The 19,443-nt window shown below is 35.7% G+C and overlaps 1 protein-coding gene across 1 annotated transcript in view; it reads left to right on the top strand.

The window, feature by feature from the left end:
- Positions 1-19,443, top strand: part of MED12L (mediator complex subunit 12L) — a 372,681-nt gene that overhangs the window by 99,129 nt on the left and 254,109 nt on the right. The window contains exon 11 of the mRNA XM_051983280.1: positions 17,820-17,951. Coding sequence (XP_051839240.1) covers positions 17,820-17,951 — 132 coding nt within the window. The remainder of the gene's footprint in view (positions 1-17,819; positions 17,952-19,443) is intronic.

Genomic DNA, 19,443 nt, shown 5'->3' with positions numbered 1-19,443 from the left:
AAGGTCTGAATGGAGGATGTTATGTCCATCAGAACTGTCAAAAACTCTTCCGTGTAATTGGAAAATGTCTAACAAAGCAAATGAAAATGCAGTATACCATAGATAATATTAATTTGTGGTTTTCTAAGCCAATTTATGGCCTGTGGATTGCTATTTGAGTTTGACACTATTGTTTAGAAGGCCTGATCCAGTTCAGCTGCTAGAAAGTTAGTTGGCTGATGTTGAATAAATCATTTTACATTTCTGGGCCTCTGAATTCTCATCTATAAACAAGGGATTTGATAGCCTTCATTCAGCTAGAATAGCCTCTGCTTTTATGAGAACATTAACTGTCTGGTCTATGAGGAGGCAGCATCAGAAAGGGGTGGATCTGGATCTGGTTCAGAATATCCTGCCTCTGACACCTACTAAGGTGTGTGTGTCAATGATCAAGTCAGCTGTTTCCTGAAGAGCTTGGTAAACTGGAAGGAGACCAAGTCTCTGGCCTGTGAGGACCATCTATGAAAAAAAAAAAAAGGTTGGGTTAGATGACCTCTGAGATCATTTGCTGCTACAGTCATACTATAGATGCTGATCTTCAAAATGGCGCTACCTCCAGTCCCTACCTCTTGGAGTTGATTGCTTTGCGAACCTGAAAGGGTTATGTAGATGTTCCTCTTCTGACACTTTTGGGCTGCGTGATCCTAAGTGAATCACTTAAGTCTGTAAGGTGATATCTTTCAGAGAAGGTATGGAAGAGATGCTGATCTGCATTTTTATCTAAACTGTCTCCTATGTCAGTGTAATCATAGGTCCAAATTCTATCCCTAATAAGAAAATAGTGCTTTAAAATTGGTAAATTATTCTACGTATACTCTCACTTGAACCTCACCACATCCTTGGGAGGTGGTACAGATATATTTGAATTTTTATTCATATCATTTGTTTTTTTTATCATTTTCAATTTCATGTATATTCCTTTCCTACCCAGAAAGTCTCCCCAAAGTCTGCAAGAAAGTACAGACTAATATCATGGACATTTCACAGATGATCTGAGAAAACTTGAGCTAGGATTTACACTGAATTCCATTTAACATATTATACATTCTTCTTGTATGAAACTTATTTGCCATTTTTAGTCTTCAGTAGATTCCCTGATTTCAGACAAAGTGACTTCATCTCAGAATTAAAAAAAAAAAAAAGAGGACTCTTTAACAGTTAAATCCCATTATTCTAATCACTTCCCACTGAGAGCTTCTTTCAAGGATTTTAGGAAGAAATGTGAACTTGTTAAGTATAAGTCAAATCATAACTGAATCCCTTTAAACCATCATTAAGGATCTTTTCCCACTTCTCTGTTATTCGAATATTGATGAGAGACATCACTTGTACATTTGACACAATGCTAATTAGTGGCAACTGGCAAATAATTGGCTGGTGCAGAGAGTTTCCATTTTGAATTTCAGTATCTGCCTCAGACAGTTTCCCTCTCCCTGCACAGAACTATGATATCTTTAACTTCCAAACCACTTACTGGATATTGGTAGTGTGATCACTGGCAAGTCAGTTCAGTATAAAGATCTATTTATTGGGTTCCTTTTGAATCCAAATCTCTGTGCTATGAATGTAGGATTGAAAAATAAAATGACAGCCCACAAGGAGGCTATGTTGCACTAGAGAAAGGGAAATGATCTAAGTTTTTAAAGTTTTATTTTTAATACACATTGTTTTATGAATTATGTTGGAAGAGAAAAATCAGAGCAAATGGAAAAAAACCTGGGAGGGATTTAAAAAAACAAACAAACAGAAAAAAGAAGTGAAAATAGCATGTGTTGTTCTACATTCATTCTCCTTAGTTCTTTTTCTGGATGCAGATGGCATTTTCTGTCCAAAGTCTAGTGGGATTGCTTTAGATCAACTGAACCACTGAGAAGAACCTTCTTTTATAGTCGATCTTCTCCCATTCTTGTTGTTATTGTGTACAATGTCTTCCTGGTTCTGCTTGTATTGGTCAGCATTAGTTCAAGTAAATCTTTCCAGGCCTTTCTAAAATCAGCTTGTTCAACATTTTATAGAACAATAACATTCCATTATCTTCATGAACCACGAATTGTTTAGCCTTTTCCCATCTGATGGACATTTACTCCTTTTCCAATTCTTTGCTACCACAAAAAGAGCTGCTACAAACATGTTTGTACATGTGGTCCTTTTTCCTCTTTTGTGATTTCCTTCGGATACAGACCCAGTAATGGCACTACTGGATCAAACAGTTTGATAGCCCTTTGGGCATAGTTCCAAATTCTCTCCAGAATGGTTGGATCATTTCACAACTCCACCAATAATGCATTAGTGTTTCATTTTTCCCATATTCCCTCTAACATTTATGATTGTCTTTTCCTATCATTTTAGCCAATCGGAGAGGTGTGAAGTGGTACTTGAGAGTGGTTTTAATTTGCATTTCTTTAATCAGTTGTAATTTTGGGCATTTTTTCATATAACTATAAATGACTTTAATTTCATCATCTTGAAAATTGTCTGTTCATATCCTTTGACCATTTGTCAGTTGGGGAAAGTTACACAAAAGTAATTACAGTAACCTGTAAAGAGGATTAGGTCCATAGCAGGTCCACAGAAAGGAAGGTGTAATTACGTTACAAAGTAGAGAGGATTGGGGTAAGAAGAAAACATTTTGTCTTTGGAAAATTAGAGAAAGCTACAAGTGCTGAAGGAGATGTTTTTTGTTTCATAGAGCATCAATGACATCATGGGGATTTAAGTGACACAGTGTTGTGCAAAGTCATCATCTTCCTCTCTCTTCCTGTTTTAATGAAGTTCAGTGGTATGACAAAAGTTAAGATGGCCCAGGATGCAGTGGGTGATCTTGGCATCTTTGGAGATAAAGGATTTTGCAAGAAAGAGAGGCTGGGGGCAGCTAGGTGGTGCAGTGGATAGAGCACCAGTCCAGAAGTCAGGAGGACCTGAGTTCAAATCTAGCATCAGGCATTTAAAACTTCCTAGCTGTGTGATCCCGGGCAAGTCACTTAACTTCAATTGCCTCAGCAAAAACAAAAACAAAAAAAAGTCCTATGAAAGAAAGGAAGGAAGAGAGGAGGGAGGGAGGGAGAGGCTGGAGAGTCCCAGAAATTCCATGCAGATACCCAGAGATGGAAGATTGTATTCTTCATATATGATATACTATTACAAGTTCAATTTCATCAGAGTATAGAGTAAAGTATAGGCAGCTAGGTGGTGCCATAGTACATTGGGCACTAGATTGGGAGTCAGGAAGACTAATCTTCATGAGTACAAATCTGATTTTGGACATTCACTAGCTGTGTGATCCTGGGCATATCACTTTACCCTTTGTGCCTCAGTTTCCTCATCTATAAAACGAATTGGAAAAAGAAATGGTAAACTACTCCAGTACTTTTTTCAAGAATTGGGTAAGTGTCTGATTTCTGTCTGTTATGACCAATTTTGGAAGGACAGCCAACACCACTTTTGGCTATTACTCACAAAGTGTCTATTATACTGCTTATGCTATTTGCTTATTAGTAATCATACTAAATTATATGTGAAATACTTTTATTAAAATTTGTAAAGGGATTGACTAAATATTTACTTGATATTTAAACTTTTTGTTTTAATTGGCTAAAAATATAGCATTGAATGAAGGTGTCTCAAAAGTCTTCCCCTAGTGTCCAATTACAAGTTTGGTTTTTCTGTGCTTCCTTAATGAGGGAGTGTGTAGAATACTCCTAACAGATTGATTTCCCCTCCACCCCCCCTTTTTTTCTTATAACAATGAGTTATCTCAGAAAAATCAAACCTCATTTTCTTGAGAATTTAATATTCCCCTGTGCTTACATGTCTGAAAGATAGAGTAGCTAATTATTATTCCCACTTAAATAGCAAATCTAAGGCTTGACAAGGCATGAGAAGTTGGAGAGGCTGTTATGTAATTGAGCAATAATAGGAAAGAAATATCAGTGTTCCATAGGACAACACAGTGGGGTCAGTTCTTTCTCTTTAGATACTTTTAAAATGGATGGTGAAATACAAAGGAAAACTGGCTTATTCTTCAGCCTCATTTTTCCCTTGAAATAGTTTTCTTTTAATTGCATTTTATTTTTTCCCAATTATATATAAAGGCAATTTTAAAAATTCATTTTTAAAAATTTTGAGTTCTACATTGTCTCCCTGCTTCCTTCATCCTCCTCCTCCTTAAGATGATAAATGATTTGATATAGATTATCTGTGTGCAATCATATGAAATCTTTTTTTTAATAGCTGGGAAATGTTGATTACAAATATAATTAACATTGTGAGGCAGCTAGGTGACACTATAGAGCATAGAGCACCTGTACTGAGAAGACTCATCTTCTTGAATTTAAATATGACCTCAGACACTTACTAGCTGTATGACCATCGGCAAATCACTTAACTTTCCTCAGTTTTCTCATCTGTAAAGTGAACTGGAGAAGGACATGGCAGATCTCTTCAGGATCTTTGCCAAGAAAACTCCTAATAGGCTTATAGAGTTGGACATGATTGAACAACAATAAACACCATTCTTTGGCAAGTGTTCTTTTGTTTTATCTTCGTGAAGCATGATTAAATATTGTAATTTTGAATATTTATCTCTTGTATTGTTAACGTACTCCATATTTGTGAATTTGCTAGGTTTTCAATCATAGGATTGTTGAATTTAAAGTGGGAAAGAATCTTAGACATTTGCTAGTCCAACATTTTATAAGCCCCTTTGCTTGATGGAGAAACCAATGCCCTTGAAGGCAATGTGACTTGTCCAGGGTCCTGAAAGAGAATGTCTAAGTGTCTCTCTTCCCCAATTAGACTTCAGTTCCTTAAGGGAAAGAGCCATGTCTTACACATCTGGGTCTTTACCTTGTTAGATAATAGGTATTCAGTAAATACTGTTTGGGTGGATAATTTACCTTTTGCCCTTGGAAATTGACCTGACATATTCTTCAGGGCCAGGTTTAGCCTCCTAGGGTAGTAATTAGCCAATTGAATAAGACAAGTTAATGGAAGAAGTTTAGCAAAGACCCTTGGGAATCATCCTCTTTAGGATACTCCTTGTTTTATGAGTGGCCTTGGAAAGCTCAAACATGAAATCTACTTCATGACCTAATCCCAAGAAATTCGTTAGTTAAAACCTTATTTTAAAATTAGTTTTAAATTTAGGTTTTAACTTTTAAAAGTTAAATATAGCCAAGGTGGCAGTTTTAGGTAAGCATATGCAGTAGGTGAAGTAGGTAGTCTTGAGTGTAACCTAGAAAACTTGCTCCTTACTGCATAGTTGAAGTCAAAACCTGCTGCTAATTAAATTCAAAAAGCGTTTCTTGAGCCTCTACTACATTGTGTGATGTGTACTAGAGAAATGAAAAAAAAAAAGTCAAATAGTCCTAGGTGCTCAAGGAATTCACAATCTGATGGAGGAGACAATAGATTAACAACTATGTATAAAGAAGTTATATGCAGGAAAAGTTGGAGATAAAAATTTCAAAGGGAAGGTACTGAGCATTAAGGGAACAGGAAAAGGCTTCTTTCAGGAGGTGGGATTTTAGCTGGGTCTTCTAGGAAGCCAGGGGAAATAAGTAGATAAAGGAAAGGTGAGAGGATAACCAATGGAAATGCCTGGTATGAGAAGAGGAAGGGAGTGTTTTAAGTGAAGAAGTCAGTTACTGAGTAGTAGAATACCTACAGATATATAAAGACTAGAAAGATAGGAGGGGGCCAAGTCATAGAGGGCTTTTTAAAAGCCCAGTGGAGTTTTTATATTTGATCCTGCAGGTAATAGTAAACCATAGGAATCAATAATTTTTATTTCTCTGAAACCAACCCTAATGAAAATTGATGGCAGACACACTTGTCAATGAGCTCATCCCTTATTTGGAGGGAACATCTTGTTTCATCTGTAAGATGATTCAAATTTAATTGTGATCTTTAAGTAAATGAAATATCAATACTTGAAAAGTAATTTTGTGGTAAAGACAGAGAAAAGTATTGGATACAGAATCAAGTAAATATTTTTTGAGGGTGGGCCAGATCACATTTATCTATAGTATTGATGAGGTTAGTGGCAGGTTCAGGGTTCAAGGAACCAAATGAAGAGGTTTGGCTCCCCTAAATCTTGGGATTCGGCGCATGGGTAGGGAGTTGTTGGAACCCCTTCTGGTGGCACAGAGGTCCTTTGTAAAGGAATTTATGAACTCCGAAAAGCTAGACTGATAAAAAAAGAAGCTTATTTAGGCATTTGGAAGTCAGCCTTTGCTATGCATGAATAAAAAGGCTGAATTCCTTAGTGGCGAGGTCCTGACGGAGAAGTGAAGTTTCTAGTAGAGAAATCCCAATAGAGAAGTATAAAGTATGAAGTCTAAAGTAGGTGAGGATAAAGAGAGGGTAGTGCTGAAAAAGAGTATTCCAGAGGGCAGAGTTTGCTAATGTGCCAGGGATGACATATTAGGTCCTCTGCAAGGATTGGGTTTAAAATTGCCGTTTTTATAATAGAAGCCTTTGGCTACAAGCTCCCAATGGGGGCTGGTGAATGGAGTTTGAGTTGGAATTGAATAGAAAAATCTTCAATTGAATAGGGTTGGAATTCTCCAGTTTAGGACTCAACCAGCCCCACCTAGATAATAGAATGAAGCCGTTTGTCCTTCTGTGGGGTCTTTACAGCAACAGGATTCAAGGAGAAAGTCTCAAGTGTTCTACTTCATGGCTCATTCCCAAAGTCAGAGAGAGAGAGACAGACAGACAGACAGACAGAGAGACTGTTTTGGGGCTCCCCTTGTCATTATGATGTGATTTAATGTGATATATATGATCTGTATATATACATATATACACGTGCCCACACACATACACACATATAGTTGTGTGATTTCCTCCACACATTGAATCCTTTGCCTCTTTTTTACCTTTGTTACCAGCTGTTATCTCAGCTGGGCCCTTCCTGCTGCATAGCTTCAAGTGTAGATTTCTCCCATACTTGTCATTTATCCTATTTCCCATTAAGGACGTTGCCAAAGGAGCTTATTCTTTTGATAGTCCTTCTTTTCCCACCTTTAATATTTCCTTATCTGGTGGGTCCTTCTCTGCTGCCTTCAAAACATAAATATATGTGTGATTCCCTCTAGTGGTATTTAACAATATAGTAATGGGAATGGGGAAAGTTGATGATAGTCATACATAGCGTGCCCCAGGGCAGTGGGGCAGCAAGGTGGCTCAATGAATAGAGCACCAATCCTAAAGTTAGGAGGACCTGAGTTCAAATGTGGTCTCAGACACTTAACACTTCTTAGCTGTGTGACCCTGGGCTTAACCCCAATTGCCTCAGCAAAAAAATAAAAAAAAAATAAAGATACAGGGCAATATATCATTAAACACAGACACATGTTGATATAGAATCAGGACTGTAAAGAAGAAGGCTGAGCAAGTTAGGTCAGGGGAGAGGGAGACATCAGAAATAGCAGCAAAGAATAGCATTTTTCTCTTAGAGGGCTGTGCAAAACATGGTCCTTCTCATGTCCCTTTCATCATACCATTTGTGTATGTGACCTTTCCTCTACTGGACAAAAAATTTTGAATTTGAAGACAGGGACAGAACATTTAAAATTTTTTGTTCACCTAGCAACAATGGTGGTGCTTTGAACATAGCTGGAGTTTAATTAAACGTTTATTGAATTGAATTGAACGAGGCTGACTTTTACGTACAGCTGGCTAATAAGAAGATATGCAAGATAAAAATTTTGCATTTGGATCATTAACTTGATTAATTGCTTTTTAATTAGTATTAGAAAGGAAAATATTCAAGTTCAAAAGACCTAACGTGTTATCTGCATCAGCTATTATTGTGATTGACTTTTAATGAAGCCTTAAAAAAATATATACCAGTTCTGTGATATATATGTAATTCTCATTTGTAATAAAAAGTCATTAATTCCAACTCTACTTATTCAAAATCTGTTAAAATTTAGAGAAGCTAGGCAGCAGAGGAAGGATAACATTTCTTTTGGTCAGGGAATGGATGAACATTTTTGAGCTCTGTAAATAAATGTCTTTTTAAAGCAATTTAATGTATGAATATGTTGTTTTAAAAAATGTTTTATTTAAAAGGGGGGAAAATCCTCTTTAAAGTATTCAAGGATTGGGAGAGTGGTGCAAGCCTGTAATCTCTGGAACCAGGAAGTTAGTGATCACTTCAGTCGGGAAGGTTTGAGCTGCAATAGGGCTAAAGTTGATTGGGTGTATGCATTGAAAATGGACTTATATAGTGAGTAGAGATGGCAATATTGCCAGAATATCACCAGACCTCTTTAAGGAGGTCTAAACTGTCCCTAGTCAAAGATCTTATACAAACTAACAGTGGAATAGAGCCAGTGAGTGGCTTGTATACTGCTAACCTGATCAAGATATGGAAAATCCAGTCTTACAAAAAATGAAATTACTCAAGTGTCCACCTATATGCACTGGATTAGAAGTAATGCTGTAATAATCATTAAAGTGTGAACATGTATTCTTGGAGCTCAAATTATGCTCTATTTAAGATTAATGCTTAGGATGAGCATTGGGTGAATAAATGACCAGTTTTATCCACTGCTTTTGTATTCCAACTATTATCTCTACCATTGGAACGCTGCCAAGTGTCCTAGAATGTCCTAAACAATTCCTTTTCTTCCTTTTGAACTTTTTTGCCCATCATTGGTACTTTTTACATGGATATTTCACTTATTCTCCATCTGCCTACCCCATTTCCTATTTAACATAGGGCTTAGGAGTTTGGGAATGTAGAAAAGCATGAAGCCTCAGGTTTAAGGGTAGGAGATCTTAGACATTTGGAAAGGACTCAGGATTCAGAAATATCATCAGACCTATTTCAGCTATTTTTACAGTTTAAATAGGCCCTTGTGTCTCGGTCTGGAAACTTAACCACCAACATATGGTGTGAAAATGTGTATCGCGTTCCAGGCTGCAAATGCCCAACTTACAAACACTTTTGGAATCTAGCTTGTAAACTGAAAACTGGCTATTCTTGAAAATTGTAAAACTGTGTCTTCCAAAAATATCCCATAGATCATATTTTCCATTAATTCCGGCTTGTTACCTGTTCCCAATTTATCAAAAATTTTGAGCATTTGCTGCATTTTAAATTGATTAATATTGATGCCTTCATTTATTTTTTGTAGAATTGACATTTGAAGCTAGAATCACCTAAGTTAAATTGCAAATCAATTTTATGTGCTCTTGCTTCTTGGAGTGTAAATATTTGCAAGCACTTGGGTTTGACACTGATTGAGTTTTGAGTGTGTAAACATAAAGTAATTTCCATCATATTATTCTTTAGTGCTTTGGTATGGATGTTAGTAAGCTATGATGATGTAAGAGAATTGTAAATACTTTGGAGCCTTGGAGATTTCGGCTTCTCTGCTCATTAGATTTGTGGTTTGCCCAGAAAGAGAAAGCTAGGCTGGAATGGAAGGACTAAGAGCTAGGGGAGGACAGAGGGACTACCTAGCAAGTTGGCCCAGGATTTGGGGGTTGGCCAGAATGAAGTGGAATGTCAAATAGAATGGGCATATCTACCCTTATATGTATCCTGTGACATTTGGATATACTGTGCAAGGTGAAATTCAAGGTTATAAAATGAATTTAATTGTAAATAAAAATGCATAATCTCAAAATATTTGATCAGGCAAAAAGCTGGGTGAGACTTTTACAAATAAGTAATATATGTAATTTTAACCTCCTTGTTTTACAGATGGGGAAATTGAGGCCCAAGTGATTTTTTAAAAAATAGTATAATTTCTTATATTAATATTTTAAAAATCCATTTAGGAAATATTTATGGTGCTACCTTAAACCCTTTTATACTTTGTTTTATGGAATTGATTTAAACTTTTTCTAGGTTGCTTTGTAGTTCATTTCAAAGAGTAACATTAATTTACAGTCACAGTGTTTGGTATGAGATTTCTTCTAGTGGACAAAGTATCATCCCCACTCTTCTAACCCCAAGCCCAAGTTTTGTTCAGACTCTCACCTTCCTGCTGTTTAAATGAAATACTTTTTCTCTAAAAGTAACTGATAAGACTTTTTTAGTTTTTTCCATTGGTCATTGTGATTGATTACATTTGGATGTTTGCTGCATCATGATAGAAATAAGAAATAAAAAGATAATGAAATATACTTTAACATTTAATATGAATGGGACTACCTGCCATCTAGGGGAGGAGGTGGATGGAAGGAAGGGAAAAGTTGGAACAGAAGTTTTTGCAAAGGTCAATGTTGAAAAATTACCCATGCAAAAAAAAAAAAGAAAGAAAGAAAGAAAAAAGAAAAGAAAAGAAAAAGAAAAATTACCCATCCATATGTTCTGTCAATAAAAAGCTATAATAATAATTTTTTAAAAAGATAATACAAGTACTTTAAGACAATAATTTCTCTCTGGAATTGATTTTGATCTGAAGAGGATTGAACAAATATTTCACCTAGCGTCTTCCACTTGTAGTCAGTCAAGAAGCAATAATTAAGCTTCTACAGCATCCCAAGCATTGTGCCAAACCTTGGGGATACAGAGAGAGGCAAAATACCATCCCTATTCTCAAGAAGCTCATAAAGATCTGATCTTTGTGGCCATTATTAGAAATTCTTGGGCATAAGGAAAATCCAGATGGAGGGAGAAGAGATATTTCAATGGTGGTGAAGAAGGTAGTGGGAGGGGAAGAGAAGGGAGAGAATGAAAGAAGAAAGCCATTTCCAAAATATGGATAAGGTAAGTTGTGGTAGAGGGGCCATTATGGCCATGTGATGCTGAGGGTGTTGACCCTCATACGAAACATGTCCTTTCCTTGTGATGAGGGCGGCTCCCAAACCTCAGCTTCTCCAGGTTACCTAAAACTTTACTGAGATGGTTCTATAAATGATTTGGTGTTGGGCATATAATAAATGCACATTGAAAAGTTGTTGATTGATTCATTGTTGATTCATTGTATATAAACAGTGATTGCAGAGACTTCATGACTAACCGAACTTTAATTTGGACCTCCCTGAATGCAGATGCATTCACATGCAAAATGTGACAGCTGTTTTTAAAGAGTTCTGTAAAGAACTTGGGGCTTTCACCAAACTAGCCAGCTGGTGCTATTTTTCAGGTCTTAATTTGGGCTGTTTATCCAAACACAAATAACTTTTCAGTTTGTAGTTAAGAAAAATGTATAATTATTGTTTCTAGCATGGAAATTAGTGACCTTTTGTTTTATTTTAAATTGAAGAGCTGTAATATTGCCCAGTCACAGAATCTCAGACTTTGTATGCTAGGACCATCAAATTCAACTTAATACCTTAGCTGGATTACTCTTTATAAAAAAATCTCATTATGGCCATAAAGCCTTACCTTGAAGAGAAACCCACCTTCCAAGTCATCCCATTCCACTTTAGTGTTGGGGTTTTTCTCCTTACATTGACCCAGTAACTATCTCTCTGGGACTTGAACTCTTTGATCCTGTTTACCTCTCTGTGGTCAAGCAGAAAAGTCTAATCCCTTTGTCCATGTTACAGACCTTCAGCTATTTGAACTTAGCCATTACCTCTTCCTCCCCTATCTTTCTCCCCCATTCTTTCCTTTTCTAGGCAAAGACATTCAGTTCCTTCGATCAGTCCTTAAATGTAATAACCCAGAGGCTCCAATTTGCTTTTTTAGGAATTTTTTAGATTTGGAAAGAAAATCCCTCCCCTCAAAAATTAGTTGAATAAAATCTTAGCTATCCCCATTTTAAGGTCATTCTTATATAAAGTAATTTTCTCTTTAATGAATCCTTTTTTTTTTTTTAAAGTGAACCACAATGAATTTAGTGTAAATCATCAAAAAACATCTCTTGCTTTTAAGAGAGAGAATGTTTCTGTTAATAAGGGCATCGATACTTTTCTTGTATACATAAAAAAGGTCAACATTATGAATCTAACCATTTTGACTCTGAAGGAATGACCTTTTAAATGTCAGTGAGACTTTGCAGTAGGATAGCTTAGTTATGAAACTTGGACTTGGCCAGGCATTAAATCAGTTTGCTGAAGAAAATAGTTCAATGTTGATTTTTAAACTGATGAAAGTTTTTTAAAAATTGGTTTTGTGCATGTTTGTTATGAAAATACCAGAGTCCAGCTAATAGAAATTGTATAGTGTTTGTTAGGTTCATCATAAGAGAAAAAATTTTTCTTTTTCATTTTTCATAGTCTTTTATTTTTCCAAAAAAAATTTTAGTAACTTTTTTTCTCATTTTTTCACTTATTTCTGTTTTTCTAAGTTTGCTATTTTAGAGGACAATAACCATTCCACCATTCTAATTTGAAATCATAACTGCAGAGCCATGCTTTGTGATTTATGGTTATTAGCAAGTCATCAAAATGGAACAATTTATGGAATTCATTCCTCATATATTAGGCAGCTCTCTAAAGTGAGCTTAAGTTGTAGATGGTTTGCTTCTGTACATGTTGACAATTGTAATTTGTGAAATGAAAAATGTGATGGATGAACTTAACCTAGGAGCGGCACCCCCAAATAACATACTAAAAGTTTCAGAGCCAGTGCTGATACATTTTGGTAGAAAGCGTTTTCTCACCAACAATTTGCTATGCAAAAAGAAATCTTATATTTAGTTTAAAAAAGGTGGTGGTGGGGAGATGATGTCCTACTTTGAGGGTAATATTGGCCAAGAAACCTCTGTTTTTCTATAAAACTACTCTTTTACCAAATACAATCTCAGTTCTTTTTTGTCTGTTCAGTCTGGAAAGTAATGTTTTCTAAACTACCTAGAGACCTATTAAAGACCTTATGCCCAGGTCTCCTACTGTATTTAGGCCTATCTCCAATCATCCTGATCTATTATCTGGCTGCTTAACTCAAATGACTCCAGAGGAGAAAGTGTGGCAGGTGACCTGGCTCAGCCCTCCCTCACTCAAATCCAATTCAGTTGTTTGTCAAGCTATTACATCCCCATTCTTGGTCTTTGAGAAAGAAGTACTAAGGATTACAACAATTTTTAGATTGTCAATAAGCACTTAATACTTTTCTAAGCACTGGGCAAATAAAAACAAAGCCACTTTTTGCCCTCAAGGAGCTTACAATCTAATGTGGAAAGATTACACCTAAAAAGAAAGTGAAAATGAGTGGAGAGGGAGACCTATGAGGGCTAGGGCTAAGGGCAAGAAGAAGAGTTTCGAACATGGGGAGAAAAATGACTCTGTAAATAGAAACCTTAGATGGAGCCCATCGCCCTGCCTGCCTCCACTTATAAAAATCACTTCTTTGTCAATTCAGAGACCTGAATTCTACAGATCTTTAACGGATTTTAATTTGCTAGTAATCTTTTTTTACAATTTTCTTTGTTACAATTTTAGAATTGCTTTTAATTGAATTTTTTAAAGTCCTGATTTAATTTTTAGATATTGTAGGCTGCATTTTTGTAGAATTTTGAAGTCAATCTGTCAAGTTCAGTACCTTTCGCCTTTTTGCTAAGGAAATGAATCTTCAGAAAAGAAAAATAAAAGGAAAATTGAATTATTTTTTCATTCCAGGAAATCTTTAGAATTATAGTATAAATCAGTAGGTTCTTCTAATTTCTTTTTTGGCTAGGTCATCAAAGAAAAAAATTTCCTAATCAACTGGAGTATTTGGCCTTGACGTGACTTGCTATCATGTGAATGGAACTCAGCAGAAGAAAGAACATTTTAATTTGGCTAGAAAGATGGTTTTTTGATAAGTTAACTTGAAGTTGCTCTGAATGATGATATAGCCAAAGGAATAAGATTGCTATCAGTTGAACTATTAGGATATGTCATTCTACATAATTTCAGAAGCAGACATTTGTAATTAGGGTTAGCTGCTTGTCCTGGCCAGTGAGGCTATGATAAGACTTGTATTACAGCATTGCTGTACCTCACAGTAGCAAGCTTAGTGATTTACCTCATCCAGTTTTAAATAATAAGTGTCATTTATATAGCAAGTTATCATTTGCAAAGTGCTTGACATATATTATCAGAATGGAATCTTGCAACAATGCTGAGTGGTAGATAAGACAGATATTATTCTCATTTTATAAATGAGAAAACTTAGACTCAGAAAAATTAAGTGATTTCACCAATATCACACAGTTTGCTGTTATCAGAATCAGGGTTTTAACCCAGATCTTTCTGACTCCAAGTTGGTCACATGGTTCAATATGTCAAGCTACATTTATCTTAAGTTTAGGTCAATAACATTGGCCAATTGTGTGTCTTAAATTAAAATTAGTTTTAGTGTATTAGGAAACAGATTTTTCAAGTTTTATACTCATTAGCCCACTTAATGTTTCTGTGGCAATGCTATCAGCCAGTGAATGTACCTTGGCAGGGACTTGGCTAGTCATTAAATTTGCTTACTAAATAAAATAGTGCAGTGTTGGTTTTGAAGTCAATAAAGTTTCATTTAAAAAAAAATGGTTCAGATATGCATGGTTTAGTGGCTTTGGGGACATAATTCTCAATTACTTTCCACAATGGCCAGACTCATTCATAATTTTACCAAAAGAATACTTGTTTATAGGTTATTATCAAGTTCCTCATTTTCCTCTTTTGTCCTCTTTGCTAGTCTAATTTATGGAACCTCAGAGTTCCTTTAATTTGCATTTTTCCTATTATTAGTGACCAGAATATTTTTCATATGATTTTCAAGAGCATAGATTTCTTCCTTTGAGAACTGCCTGCTCATATCCATTGACCATTTTTTTTGACTAGGGGATGTGTCTTAATCTTTTAAGTTTGAAGCAGTGGGACATAATAAGTGGGACATAATGCATTGTTGGTGGAGTTATGAAATGATTCAACCATTCTGGAGAGCAGTGTGAAACAATGCCCAAAAGGTTATCAGACTTTGTATACCCTTTGACCCAGCAGTGCCATTACTGGATCTGTATCCCAAGGAAATCATAAAGGAGGGAAAAGGACCCACATGTGCACAAATGTTTGTAAAAGCTCTTTTTGTGGTGGCAAAGAATTAGAAATGAATAGATGCCCATCAGTTGGGGAATGGCTAAACAAATTGTGGCGTAGGAAAGTAATGGAATATTATTGTTCTATAAAAATTGATGAACAAGATGATTATAGAAAGGCTTGGAAAGGTTTACTTGAACTGATGCTGAGTGAAACAAGCAGAATCAGGAATACGTTGTACATAGTGACTGCAAGAATGTGTGATGATCAACTATGGAAGATTTGATTCTTCTCAGTATTTCAGTGATCTAAAGCAATCCCCATAGATAGTTCTAGGAAAAGAACTAAGGAGACTGAATGTAAATCAATACATGCTAGGTTCACTTCTTTTTCTGTTTTTTATCTCTCATGGTTTTTCTCTTTTGCTCAGATTTTTCTTTCCCAACATTATTCATAAAGCAATTTGTATTAAAAAATTAAAAAAAAATCAAATTTTAAAAAAGTAATAGCCTCCATCCAACAGAATTTGTTTTGAGAATTAAATGGGATAATTCTTGGAAAGAGCTTATTACATAGTAGGATGCTTAATAAATGCTTGTTTCCTTCTTTCAAAAAAAAATAGATTTAAAGCAGTTCTTTTTATATCTTGAATAGGTGGCACCTTGTTTGGATAGGTGGACTTAAGAGTTAGGAAGACTCAATTTCATGTGTTCAAATCGAGGCTCAGACACTTAATTAGCTGTGAGACCCTGGACAAGTCACTTACCTCTGTTTCCCCCATTTTCCTTAACTGTCAAATGAACTGGAGAAGGAAATGGCAAACTACTTCAATATCTTTGCCAAGAAAACCCAAATGGAGTAAGACATGACTGAAATGACTCAACAACAATAACATGATACCTTTATCTAAGAAACCTGAACAACTGACCAACAATAACTTTACATATAGTGAGCACTTAATAAATGCTTGTTAATAGGGCTGCTGTATTGTGAAATTTACCCTGAGCTGATGACCTATTTATCATTTCTATGAAAGTTGACTGCTTCCTATAGCTTTGCTTCTGTGAAAATATGTTCTGTGAAAGTATGACATTATGTAAAACAGCTGATGATAAATAAGTAGGCTCTTCCTGGATTGAAATAACTGTTGATTTGTATTCTTCTTCTCTCCAGTCCTAGAATGTTCAGCTGTTTTATCTTTTTGCCCACCAGCTTCCTTTTTCTGCACTATTAGAGTATATCTTTCTTACTCTCCAGACTTTTGCTGCCACTGGCTTTCCTTATTTTAAAAATTTTGTCTTCTGGAATTCACATGCCCCCTCTTTGGTTAAGAGGCTCAGTACTTTACCCTCAACAAGTCCACTCAATCCTCCAAAAAGTAGTGGAAATTATCTTCCTAAGGCCCAAGTCTGACTGTTAACTCTTCGGCTTAGAAATCTGCTTCACCCGGAATAAAAAGCACCCTCAATGTACAACCTGCCACAATCAAACTCTAGCTTGACTCTAGAGGCAATTAGGGATGGAGTATTGGAAATATAGGAAGAGCTGAGTTCTCTGTGAACTTGGATCTGTCATAAATTTCTCTCAGTTTTAATTTTCTCATCACAAAATGAGGTTAATTAGCACCTGTTTCATAAATTTTTTGTGGAGATCAAATGAGACCACATATATAAAATGATTTGCAGATCTTAATGCCACTCTGTAATTGTGAATTACATCATTCCATTCTTTTAGGAAGTTACATTTGCAATCAGAGTATCCTTTCACTTCTGACAGTGATTTAACTAATCAAATACTATTGTATTGGGCCCAGCTTTCATGCCTTTGACCCTCTACAGTGTCCTGCTCATGGATTCTTTCTCAGAAGCTAAAGATGCCTCCCTTTTGATTTCCCAGATGATAGTGTCCCATCCTGGATTTTGTGGGGATGGTAGCAGATTTGTCTCACTCATTAGCCAGTTCATTATTTTGCTAAAGTAATCACTTGGTTAAATGTTTGTTCAGTGGATGAATGAATCAAGGTTTTTTCCATGTTTGTTGATTGCCTGATGGATTAACTCAAGTAGAATAATCATATTTCAAATGGACTATGTTTGACTATGGTCAAATGGACCAGTTTGGTACAAACAGTTTGGTGCCTAAGATATGTGGTACCAGACCACATCTGGTACATCTGGCAAAACACAGAATGATAGAACCAAAAAGGACCTTGTGATATTGTGGGAAGAGTATTGTCTACAGGTTAAAATCTCACTTCCGCTGCTTATTATCTGTGTGACCTTGAATAACTCACTTAATCTGTGAGCTTAGTTTCCTCATTTATAAAAATAATTTTGGGGGAGACAGGGTTAAGTTATTTGCTTAGTATCACGTAGTACATGGTGTCTGTGGCTATATTTGAACTCCCAGCCTGGTTCTCTATCCACTGTCACCTAGCTGAAAGCATTGGACTAGAAGTCCTTTGAGCTCCCTTCCAGCACTCTATTACTATATGTTCTTATGGATCTGTTATCTAGCTAAATATAAAATTCAGTATGATTCCATTACCATTCTGATGAGATATTTAGATCGTGGAAGACATATGTAACAGGAAAAAAATGTCTAAGCTAGTGGGTGTTATTGCTCCTGCATCTCATAGGCTTATGAGGGGGGAAAGATCTTTACAGCTTAATTGACATTTTCCAGATAATATACTTGTGTTGATTTCTTTTTTATAAAAAATATGATCCCTTCATATTGCAACTAATCATGCTAAGAAAAAATATACTTTTGAAAACCTTAGAAATACTACATGTATTATGTTTTTACTCTCTTTTCCCCATTGATAAAAGCTGCCATTATTCTTTCCTGTTGGATAGGTGGCTCCAAATGATGAAGCTGTGGTGACTTTGCTGTGCGAGTGGGCCGTGAGCTGTAAAAGGTCTGGGAAACATCGAGCCATGGCCGTGGCCAAGCTTTTGGAGAAGAGGCAGGCTGAAATTGAGGCGGAAGTAAGATTTTTTGTTTTTTTCCACCTAGACTTTTACCATTCTAATTCCAAATGGCTATGTTGGGAAGATCAAGATAACATACTTGCACACTTTTTACATGAAGATGAAAGGGTAGAGAGAAACACTCAACCTAGATCTCCCTAGTGGCTTTCCTTAATCCCGAGCAAGTACTGTGATCATTATTTAAGATGCAGTAGTTGATGTATGTACAAACACAAAATGCTTGCATTTTGGGGGTGAACACAAAGGTTTCCTATAGATTTTCTACATTCTTATGTATGTTTTCACATCAGTATCCATTTTAGAATAGTAATAAAGGACCTGGGCAAAGGATATTGCTTTTAGACATTTATAGTTTTTTTTATTTGTACATAAAGATTTGAAGATAAAGACAGTGTAGTATTTATTGTGTTACATTGAACAGAATTTCACAAATATTTGCCATGTAATGAAGAAATGAGTATGGAATCTAGGGAGTGTTTGTACAACACCTTTCTTCCCATGTTGCCCATGTAATACCTCAGTGTAATCAAATCATATAGCAAATTGAATTTGAGGGACATGATTTAAAAAGAAACTATACCTCATGTGATGCTCTACAAAATCAGTTTGGGGCAGGATGTGGTTCCATCAAAAGATACATATTGGTGGTTGACCACCTTGAGTATACATAAGAAAACTCAATAATGGACTTGTCATATTACTGAACATTTAATTAAACCAATAAATTAAGTCAATTTCCTTATATTAATGTAGAGCTGATAAAATGTGAAAGGGCAAAAACTTAAAACAAATCTTGTCTGGTTTGTGTGTACATATATATGCACACATAGAGAGACATACACAAAACTCATGTAACATTACTGCCTTTCATCTGTAAGAGTGCTACCTGAAGTTCTTGAGTCTTTAGATGTATTCAGAGACTTTTCATAGCTTTCTTTCCAATTTTAAATGAGTTATTGTATATTTAAATGTTATTTTGGCATTTTCTTAGAGAGTAGGCAGCATAGGTTGGAAATGAAAAAACAAAATAAAAACAAAAGACCAGAAAAATCTAAATGACTAGCCAGGAGTTTTTAAGTTCTAAGACTAGTGAATTTGAGGTTTAGCAGATGCTATTCATTTCAACTCAGTGGAAATGCAAAGCAGTTGAATGATAGTCTTACTGACTTAGTGACTTAGGAATTTTTTTCCTAAATTAGAGCAATGCCAGAAATCCTGAGATCCTATGATAAAACATTTATCTTTTTTTCTTTTCTCTACTAAAAGCAGGTAAGATACTTTATGTACAAATCAAATATAAATTAACAACTCTACCCTATTCCCAGATTCCTGTTCATATTTAGGGACTATAATTAAATCTGAGTCTTTTTTTTTTTCCTTTCTATGACATGCTTTTATTAGGCAAGCCAAATTTTTTCACACCTCTTTAATGTAGAGCAGGGTTGTCAGACTCACTCCCAAACCAAGTTAAGATGTAAGTGGGGGAAAA

Source organism: Antechinus flavipes, chromosome 3 (genome assembly GCF_016432865.1).
Source record: "Antechinus flavipes isolate AdamAnt ecotype Samford, QLD, Australia chromosome 3, AdamAnt_v2, whole genome shotgun sequence".
NCBI classification, from domain to species: Eukaryota; Metazoa; Chordata; class Mammalia; order Dasyuromorphia; family Dasyuridae; genus Antechinus; species Antechinus flavipes.
This window is presented reverse-complemented; position numbering and strand designations above follow the sequence as displayed.